This window comes from Periplaneta americana, chromosome 16, assembly GCF_040183065.1.
Source record: "Periplaneta americana isolate PAMFEO1 chromosome 16, P.americana_PAMFEO1_priV1, whole genome shotgun sequence".
Lineage (NCBI taxonomy): Eukaryota > Metazoa > Arthropoda > Insecta > Blattodea > Blattidae > Periplaneta > Periplaneta americana.
The window spans coordinates 45,120,779-45,132,226 of NC_091132.1; the positions used below are offsets into that span (position 1 = coordinate 45,120,779).

The 11,448-nt window shown below is 33.0% G+C and overlaps 1 protein-coding gene across 1 annotated transcript; it reads right to left on the minus strand.

Annotated features, from left to right (window-relative positions):
* Positions 1-608: 608 nt before the first annotated feature.
* Positions 609-9,653, minus strand: LOC138716199 (cuticle protein 19-like). The gene is made up of 3 exons (XM_069849035.1): positions 9,619-9,653; positions 4,262-4,360; positions 609-1,636 (listed from the first exon to the last, which is right to left on the minus strand). The coding sequence occupies exons 1-3, from the start codon at positions 9,631-9,633 to the stop codon at positions 1,415-1,417; spliced, it is 336 nt and encodes a 111-aa protein (XP_069705136.1). The 5' UTR covers positions 9,634-9,653; the 3' UTR covers positions 609-1,414.
* Positions 9,654-11,448: the final 1,795 nt, after the last annotated feature.

The window sequence follows — 11,448 nt, forward strand, 5'->3', positions numbered from 1 at the left end:
CAATAAGATTATTATATAAAACTTTTCTCTTAACTGCCTTTATTCTTGTATTGACTGAATATGACAGCGCATTTTAATCAAATTGTTCTTTATTTTCAAGTCGAATTAATAGTTGGGAGTTATTCGTACGTTTTGTCTTCCGAATCTTATCCATTTGTAATTCAGAAAAAAAAAAATTTTAGAAAATATAAATTATATTTTTCTGATTGTAGTAATTTCAATGCATTTTATCGTCCAACAAGTATATTTTCTATTGCTAAAACTGCAACATGACGAATTAATATAATGTGTTGTGCTGCACGAGCACACAACCCTCTGGGAAATCTTGACAATTAACTTTTGCCAAATTATGTTTTCTGAAAAAGATATTGTTTCTGTATTATAAATGACATTTTCTCAAATGCACGGTAGTTATAAATCTGAATTACAAATGACACTTTCTGAAATGAAACTGACAAAACCGAAGTATAACTGATACGTAATGTAATACAATTGACTAGCCTGAAATGTAATTGTCTTTTTAAATACAACTGCCAAAAGCTTAGTTCACTTCCCAATTGTTTCAAAAGACCGGAGACATTTATAGAAAATGGAACAAAGGAAGGGAATTAAATGAATTAAAATTTTATTTCATTTAGAATTATTCTGATGAAATTAATCTCTACTTTAGTATTATTAGAAAGCAAAATCTTAAGAAATAAGCAATTTATTGTAAACAATATAATATAACACTTACTACATTGCTTAAGTTAATTCAGTACATCACGGCAACTATCTGTAAGTAAATTTATGAGGTAAGCTGTTTCTAAAACTAATAAATACCTTCAGATTAAGCTATCTCAAGAAAATAGGCAATACAGTTGGAGATATATCTCAATTCGGTACTGAAATTAATGTCACCTTGTTCGGTACTTTGTATACACATACAGAAATGCTAATTCACAAACATGAAATTATAACTGTTTAAATATATAACAGTAAATTAACTGACAATAAGCTTTTTCTTTAATCGGGTCAAACGAACAGAATTAAAAATGAATGTTTCCAAATATTTACACTTAATATTACATACAGGATTCTAACCCACCTAATTTGAACAAATCTAATTTAAATCAGGTTTTAAAAGCAGTGTGTTGGTCACTCTATTTAGAGTTTGACTAGCAGTAACATTTCTCAAATGATAAGACAGTTGAATAACACAACAATTTCAAAGAAAATGAAGCAAGGCTATATAGGAGAAATGACTTCCCTGTCGATTTGAATTTTATACTCCACTCCTCACTATTTACAGTTCCTCCTACTTATAAATAAGGCATATTGAATGATATGCACTTTATTCGTTAACAAAACTGACACTTTCTTTTAATTTCTTTAAGGCTTCCTCATCAACACTTCCAATCTTATTGATTCCGTTCTAATGATGTGTAGGGTGCACGGCATGTCCAGATCTCTCTACATGAGCGTGGAATCCGGTGTGTTTGTCAGCGGTGTAGTGTACAATACGGATAGTTCCATCAGGTTCCACCAGCATGTAGTGACCCTCGACTTTGTGGCCATCTCGTTTCTCAGCCTGTTCCTTGATGTCGTGAGTGTGTGGATCCTTCACTCCATACTTGAATTCGTACTTTGGGTGTGCCTGTAATAAATTATATTCAAAAAATAATTTAGCGTTCATTTAATGTTTCATTACTTAATTCAAAATATGAGCCAGTTATAAATAAATATAATATCGTATTACTGGTTTCAGAGTATAAGGTAACAAGGAAAGTTGTAGGAAGAACGAAACTGTGCGCTTTTGGATTGAGATATTTACTGAATTATCCAAATTCTGTTTACTGTATAAATTTGAGGCATTACTTATCATGAAGAGATAATTTCTTTCTTGCAATATAGACAGGTCGTGAAATATTTTAATAAACGAATGTCTATGAAATTACACTAATTTTATTCAGACTCAAACTTTCTATTGAATCTTATTTCATGGACACCAAAATTAACGAGATTGTAACTTTAATTCGTTGTCAGGTATATTACTTCAGTGTTTTTGGACACCTATTTTTTATAGCTTCAAATTTAATTATTTCTAGTAATAGGAATTTGTACAAAGTTTTTCTTAGTACTTACAAACATGAAATAATTGGGGACATTTCTCCACCTAGACCTTCAGAACCTGAAAACTATGCTCTGTTAGACATAAAGAGGTCGCTCGAAATTTGTGACAATAGTTATTGAAATAACTTTTTAAATTATTTTCTTTTTACTATTGTTTCAGTACTTCTTTCAAGTGCCGAATATTTGAGTTAGTTATTTCTAATTTTTAGTTTGATATTTTAAATGTCAATTGATTTGTATTGTTATTTTTCATGTTTATCAAAATATATCAGAATACTTCTATATGAAATAATTATATTCCTTGCTATTTCATACTTTTTAGGCAACCTACAATGGTCGCTCGAAATTTGTGACAATAATTATTGAAATAACATTTTAAATTATTTTCTTTTCACTATTGTTTCAGTACTTCTTTCATGTGCCGAATATTTGAGTTAGTTATTTCTAATTTTTAGTTTGATATTTTAAATGTCAATTAATTTTTATTGTTGTTTTTCATGTTTATCAAAATATATCAGAATACTTCTATATGAAATTGTATTCCTTGCTATTTCATACTTTCTAGGCAACCTACAATGGTAGGAAGTATTAAATAAGTAATTTGCTGTATGTATCAGTACAAAAAACACTGAAAGAACACTGAAGCGACTTCTTGACCTTTAATATGAGAACGGAATGGGCCAAACTGTGACCCAACTCCTTGGAAGCTATATGATGATATGTCAGTACAAATAAATAATAATAATAATAATAACAGTGAACATAGTTACTGAATGTTATTTCATGTTATCAATAATTCATAAACATTGATAGCCAACTCTTATTTCTATATGGCCTATTTTTTTTATTATCCAATTTAATAAACCCTATTTCACCCTGAGGTATATTAGGGTTATAGTTGGTATCAAAATACATATTTTATAAGCAATAAACAATAATAAAATTATCATGCAAAATTGTGGTCAAGGTTACAATTCACATGAATTATGTACAAGAATGCACCTTAATGAAAGAATGGGTCGTTTCATAAAGCCCCAAGGCATGTCTCTATATTTATATCTAATGGTTATAGGAAGAAATATATATATTAAACATGTTATTTTAGAAGCAATAAATAGTTATACTAAGAGATGGCTTAAAATTTACGAATTAAATACATTATTTAGTAACAACAATTGGCAATAATCAGGTATTACAAGAAATGGCTCAAAATTAGAAATCAAATGCCCAATTAAAATAAAAATTAAAACCAATAGTACAATATTATAGTATGCGAAATTGAAGACTTACAGTTTCATTATAGTTGATTAGAACTAATACGATTTTTTTCCCCCGGAATAATTTAACATTTTACAGTTTCACGAATACTCTATTCAAGAAGGACATGAAATACTTATATGATTTGGAGTTGGCTAGTATATTGGTTAACGGTTTGGTAAATGTATAATTTAGAGTGTTTAGTAACAACTCAAGCTCGTATCTTTCACGGCAAAAGACTGCACAATCATATAATACATGTTTGACATCTTGAGATTCCTCCCCACAAATGCAAGTTGCATCGTCTTTAATATGGAATCTATTTAAGTATTCCCCGAATTTTCCATGCCCAGTCAAAAACTGTGTCAGTACGAAATTTGGCGTTATTACTTTACATTTATTACGATCATAGACCGTTGGAAAATACAGCTCTTTTGTAAGAATTCCCTTATCACTATTGACCCATCTTTCGTTCCATTCTTGCATATAATGTTCTTTGGCTACTTTTTTTATATATGATATCGGACATAAATTGTACGACAGTGGCACATCAGAGTTGGCTGTCATCTTTGCCAATTCATCGGCTCTCTCATTTCCAATTATCCCAGTATGTCCTCTGACCTATTTCATACGGTGTAATATAGTTATAGTGTAAATTAATATTTTTTTTGACATTTGGAAACGCTATAATGTATAAAGTAAGGCATTTGAAGGTAAAAATTATGGATAAGATCTTAATATTTCAATACAAAACAGTATAAATCAAGTATAATATTTATATCTGCGTTTAGTAATAGTTTAATATCACATAGAGTATATTATGATAAGAAATGTAATGTAATGTTGGATGTGCTGTATATACTGCAGTAGAGAGGTAATCTTAACTACTCACATAGTGGTGTTCTTCCACGTGGTGCTCTCCAGCAGGCAGTTGATGGTGATGGTCCTGAGCAAGAACTGCAGCAACCAGGGCAGCGAAGACAACTGAAAGCTAAAAATAAATGTCTGCGTTTGTTTAACAGCAAAACAACGATGTCTGATAATATTTAAGGTTTGGGTTCTTTAAGCAGATTTATGAAGACTATATCGTTTATATGACGTCATTCCATTTTTGGCCAATGAAGTATAGTGAAATTTTCATTCCCAACTAATCACAGTCCTACATCGCGATAATTTCTGCAGCTCGATTTATCACTATCAATTTGTCGCATGTACGTTCTTTTGTTTAGTCAGTGTCGCCAACTGTTTCCACGTAAATCGATGGGCATGAATCCATCGTACCAAATGAAGTGCGAAATCCTACTTCCACATCTACATCTTCATCTTCTAATTCCATGTCCATTGTATCTAAAGAAAATGACATTCCTTCATAACAAGTGTATTTAATTAATGCATTAATATGGTTATTTGTAATTATACTATAAAATGTTTAAATTAAATTATGATTTCAGCAGATAATGAAAACGTATTTCTGTTATAATAACAAGAGAAAAGCGCAGTACATGTAATTAACATTTTAAACCTGTATTTCGCTTTTCTCAATTGGCATTACTGAATAACATTCAATTTCTTTATTGCAGTAATCGTTATTCATCTATTTCGACTTCACCATGTCTGACTATATTAAATATTCATAAATATACAATTATTAACATTTCGTGAGCGAATTTTAGGGATATATTATTTACACACACACACGCACACACACACACACACACACACACACACACACACACACATATATATATATATATATATATATATATATATATATATATATATATAATTTGAACTGGTAATGGAAGTTACAGGAAAACGGCTGAACGGATTTCAATAAATATGACCCCTCATTTTGAAGCTTGGAAATCAAAGTTTTTCGGAAAAATACTAGTTTTCAGTGAAATGTCAATTTTTCAACATAATTTTTCTATTTTCCAAAATCCATCTGTCGTCAGTTTTGAGAACTAGCTAATTGCATTTCAGAATAAAACAAAACACACACTACAGTAAACAATATTACACGAAGGCCATGATCTGCAAGAATGCTGACATATTTAGAGCTCAAATTAAATTGGTTATTAAAAACTTGACTTACTAAAAATAATTTACAGTTCGATTCTGTGGTGTGTAATTTTCTGGGTACAGCTGTGTATTGGATATTAAAATCTACAAAACTTGAGGTGGTTTGATGACATTATTACCATTAGAAATGAAGTATTATTGTAGTTAATGCCACGATGTGACTATTTTTCATTAATTATACATATTAATGCTATATTGATGATATGAAAGTGAAACGTTTTGGGGTTATATAAGTAGATGTAGAGAATAACTTAAATTAGATTTTGATTTCTATATTTTACTGAGTGGCGACTATATAGTATATATAGTATATGTTACTGAAAGCTATAAAACTTACGTAAGATAATATTATTAAAAATCAAATACTTTTATAGTTATTAATCAAGTAAGGTTGGGTCTTTTTCATATATTTAATGGCGGTGTGGTGTAGATATTTATATGCGTGGTTCTGTTCAGTATTGGCTCGAGACAGCATATCTTTCATTATTATGGAAGCAAATAACTTTCAGAATGTCTGGCATTCCTCATTGAAAATAAATCTGAAAAATGTTTAATTGAACGTCTAATGAACTGAGTTTACAGCATTTGCTGCACAAGTCACTAGTATTTATATAATTTGAACTGGTAATGGAAATTACGGGAAAACTGAACGGATTTCAATAAATGACCCCTCATTTTGAAGCTTGGAATCCGAAGTTTTTCAGAAAAATAGTAGTTTTCAGTGAAATGTCAATTTCCCCACATCATTTTCCTCTTTTCCAAAATCCATCTGAAGTCAGTTTTGAGAAATAATGGCTTTTCAGAATAAAACAAAACACAAACACACTACAATAAACAATATCACACGAAGGCTACGACCTGCAGGATTGCTGACATACAGTATCTAGAGTTCAGATGGCTCAGATTCTCTGACAACACATTGTCAATATGTCGATCTTCATTTGTGTAACTTTTCCAGAACCTTTCTGTAATATTGGTTATTGAAAACTTCAAGACTTGTTAAAAAGAATTTAGAGGTCAGATTCTCTGGTGTGTAATTTTGTGAGGACAACGTCTGTGTATTGGATATTAAAAACTATAAAACTTAAGAATATTTGATGACATTATTACCATTAAAAATGAAATATTATTATAGTGAATGCTATGATATAAGTATTTCTTACTAATTATACAGATTAATGGCTTATTGATGATATGAAAGTGAAACCTTTTGGGTTTACCTATATAAGTAGACGTAGATAATATCTGAAGTTAGGTCTTCATTTCTATAATATTTACTGAGTGACGGATATAGCCTATAGTAGTCGATACAAAACTTACGTAAGATAACAATATTGTTATAAAAAATGAAATATTTTAATACTCATTAATGGGTCTTCTCCATATATTTAATGGAGGTGTGGTGTAAATATTCAAAGCTGAAAATCAGAATTTATAAAAACATGCTACCGGTTGTTCTTTATGGTTGTGAAACTTGGATTCTCACTTTGAGAGAGAAAGAAAGATTAAGGGTGTTCTAAAATAAGATGCTTAGGAACATATTTGGGGCTAAGAGGGATGAAGTTATAGGAGAATGGAGAAAGTTACACAACGCAGAACTACACGGATTGTATTCTTCACCTAACATAATTTACTTACTTACTTACTTACTTACTTACTTACTTACTTACTTACTTACTTACTTACTTACTTTTAAGGAACCCGTAGATTCATTGCCGCCCTCACATAAGCCCGCCATTGGTCCCTATCCTGAGCAAGATTAATCCAGTCTCTGCCATCATATCCCACCTCCCTCAAATCCACTTTAATATTATCCTCCCATCTACGTCTCGGCCTCCCCAAAGGTCTTTTTCCCTCTGGCATCCCAACTGACACTCTATATGCATGCGTGCTACATGCCTTGCCCATCTCAAACGTCTGGATTTAATGTTACTAATTATGTCAGGTGAAGGATACAATGCGTGCAGCTCTGCGTTGTGTAACTTTCTCCATTCTCCTGTAACTTCATCCCTCTTAGCCCCAAATATTTTCCTAAGCACTTTATTCTCAAACACCCTTAATCTCTGTTCCTCTCTCAAAGTGAGAGTCCAAGTTTCACAACCATACAGAACAACCGGTAATATAACTGTTTTATAAATTCTAACTTTCAGATTTTTTGACAGCAGACTAGATGACAAAAGCTTCTCAACCGAATAATAACAGGCATTTCCCATATTTATTCTGGGTTTAATTTCCTCCCGAGTGTCATTTATATTTGTTACTATTGCTCCAAGATATTCACCTAACATAATTAGGAACATTAAATCCAGACGTTCGAGATGACGGCGCATGTAGCACGTATGGGTTAATCTAGAAAGGCATATAGAGTGTTAGTTGGAAGACCTGCAGGGAAAAGACCTTGAGGGAGGCAGACGTAGATGGGAGGATAGTATTAAAATGGTTTTGAGAGAGGTGGGATGTGATAGTAGAGACTGGATTAATCTTGCTCAGGATAGGGACCGATAGTGGGCTTAAGTGAGGGCGACAATGAACCTCCGGGTTCCTTATAAGTCATTAATTTGTAAGTAAGCGATATAGATATTATATGTGTGATTCTCTTCAGTACTGTCTGGAGGAAGCGCAAAAATTATAATGCCTAAGGAAAGACCAAAAGGTATTACTTATTGATAAAATAAGAGGCCTACAAAATGTTGTAGAGTCCCGATCACTTTAGGAAGATCTCTTAGCAGATAAAATGATTCTTTCCTCTACATTTCAAGGTAATTCACGAAACATGCAGCTGCTATACCAAGACTCTATATCTAATGTTTTGAAAGCATGGTAAACCTGATATTTTCTTAACTCTCACCTACAATCCTAACCTGAAATAGATACTGCTTCACTCCCACATGAAAAACCGACTGATCGTCCTGATATTGTTACTTGCGTTTTCGCATTGAAACTCAAGAACTGAAGATGTATAGGTTTGATACAAAGTATTTAGCATAAAGAAAACCATTCAGAGGAGTATGTTTCATTTTTATGGAAGCAAAAAATTTCCAAAATGTCTGGCATTCTTCATTGGAAATAAATTTGAAAAATTTTAATTTGAACTTCTAATGAACTTAGTTTGCAGCATTTGCTGCACAAGCCACTAGTTTTTATTTTATTCACGAAATAGTCCTAATAAATGTCACCCGAGGTCTAAGATTTCCCAAATAAATCCACTCGTTTCGCTCGTGCATTTATCGGCAAATCTCAGACCTCTTGTGAAATTACTATAGATAAGTTTGCACAAATTAATTTTTTTTCTCCTTCCTGTCTTCGTATTCCGTAATGGTTATGTTGAATACTTTCAAAGTGTTTCATGAAAGTATATTGAAATTCTGAACAGTAACAATTTTCAGTGTAACATAAAATTGTTTTTACAGAAAAAAGGATTTATTTCTTGCACCATTTTCATAACGGATTTAGTTATTGTATAGGGGAGAGTCGGGTAGTATCGGACATCGAGTAATATCGGACAGTGCGTTTCTTTCATCTACCACCATATGCTAGTACCTGAATCACATGGTTACGTTTTTCTATGCGACATCACAGAAACGTAACCATGACAATCAGGTGCTATCATCGTGTGGTAGATGAAAGAAATTCACTGTCCGATATTACCCGCTGTCCGAAACTACCCGACTCTCCCCTAAATAAATCAGGAACTTCAAGCACTAAACATTTTACTTCAAGAAATTTTTCCTTGGAGAAATATATCTGTGCAAAACAAATTTCTGTAACAAACTTTCGTATATCTCATTTGAATATTAAATTTATTATATTAGTTTTGCAAAAAAATAAGCAAAAGAAATAGTCTTCAAAGCTGATTTGATATAAAGAGACATCTTATGTTACTGTTAAAAAAATCATTACTTTCATTACGCATAATTTTGAATGAAATCTTAGGTACTGAATAACAAGAAAATCATTGCAGTGGTTCACAAAAATTCGGTGTACAAAACCTAAGAATATCCTAAGTATTATTTTCGGAATGAAGAATGGTCAAAACATGTAATTCCATGAAAGTATCCAAATCTATACGCTGGAGCACAACAAAAATCCTCAAAAATTATGTTTCTGCATCCTTGCATCAAAGCCCGAGTGAATAACTGCCAGTTCCAATTTCGTACACAAACTTACTCTGAGGAGCGCCATTGCGTGTTTGATGTTCTTGCTGTGAACTGCAAGCAGGTGAATGAAGTATTTGGCAGATATCTGTCATTATATAGCATGTAGTTTCTGGTGTGTGAGTTTAATTACCTATTCAAATCAGAATAATGCACATCTCTGGTATTGTCACAAATTGATGTGTTAGTCCACTTTCTCGTTTAATTAATTATAAAGAAATAGCCTTCAATGCATTTTCGTAGATACAGGCTATACATCCGACATCCAGATTTCCTTGCTTGAAATCCACGGACTCAGCTGAGCGTTCACTGATACTTTTTCGCAACACTCATGTGGAAACTTGTGCCTAGGTACAGTGTACCATAAAATGTTTACTCAAAGTTCATTCATCTATATTGCTGTATATTCTACATCGTTGTTTGCTCCGATATCTCTATCCTTCTTGGCCTAAATTAATCTTTATTTTCTACAATGCGTTTGAGTCTAAAGAGAGCAGCAAAACATTACAACTTGACCTGATAATGTGACGAGAATCCTAGCCTCCGCATTCCGTAAGACATCAAGCCAGGAACAGGTTCACGTCTGAGTCTTTCTGACAAAGTAAATATTATTCAACAACTTTAAAATGGTGCAAATATTAAGGATATTGCTAGACAGTGTAAAGTAATATTTAATTTATTTACTTGTTTGGCGGTGTTGGAGGTGGTACAGCTGGTGAAGGCGACACCGGTGGTACTAGAGATGGGGAGGTGGCGCCGGGTGTGGCGGAGGTTGCTATGGCTCTGGAGACGGCGGTGCTGGAGGTGGTAGAGCTGGTGGAGGCGACACCGGTGGTAGTAGACTTTATCCGCTTGCTCTCCAAAGATAAATTCTCCTATGAGAAAAATGTTACATTCACGTAATATTGTACCTTTTGGACACTCTGGGATCTTATTTGATATTTAATTAAAAAGCTGTGACCTTGCATTCCCTGAATTGTACTTCGGAAACAGATTCGGTTCTCAGATATTTAATAACTGCAACCGAGAAAAATTGCACTACTGCACGTGAAAAGAATAATGAGCATAATTTATTACTTCCACAGATCTGCGCATCTTAAAACCTCGTTCAAAAAATACTCGAGGAAGTGAAGAAAAATAATTTTCGACGGAAAAAATTGTGTTTTTTTCCTTACCTTAGCTAAGTCTTGACTGAATGGTTTAAATTTATGTTTTGTCCCGTGTCCATTCATGCTAATTTGACATTCTATAACAACATTAAATGTAACAGAAAAGAACAGTGTTACATACCTGAAGAACCACTTGACATGTTGATACCAAATATGAAAGCATCACTTACAATAAAGATACAGCACAAAGTAATGTCAGACTCGCGGCACTTGCTGAGTAAGAATGCTGGGTGATCGAAGTGTGGTATGTTACTGGCCTCTTATCTCGTTCTGCAGCCACCTCCTCTGGTTAAGATCAACAATTGAGTATTACTCAGTTATAGGGCTGTAGGAAAAATAATTTTGCGGTTTTATTTCATTTTCTTTTACATGATATTTTTCTACTTTTGTCCTCCCAAATATGGATTTTGAACCACTTTGCGTCCCGGCGGCACACTGCCTATGCCCTCCAAAATGAAATATACATTCGAAACTCACGTATTTTGCATAATACAACACACAACAAACAGAATTAAATATGCATTCCACCCTCACGTTCTTATCATAAAACAACACTCGCCTGTGAACGTAACACTGTCGGACACCCTCACTCGCAGATTGTGTTCCACACACAATAGTCACCAGAGCCTCGTTTGCTTCCATCAGGACCCGCCACGTGACGGAGAGGTTGGTTT

Bases quoted from the DNA above. Each gene is read 5' to 3' on its own strand.
- LOC138716199 (XM_069849035.1), bottom strand. The intron at 1,637-4,261 runs GTGAGTAGTTAA...AATTTATTACAG, and splicing joins ACGTGGAAGAACACCACTAT to GCACACCCAAAGTACGAATT.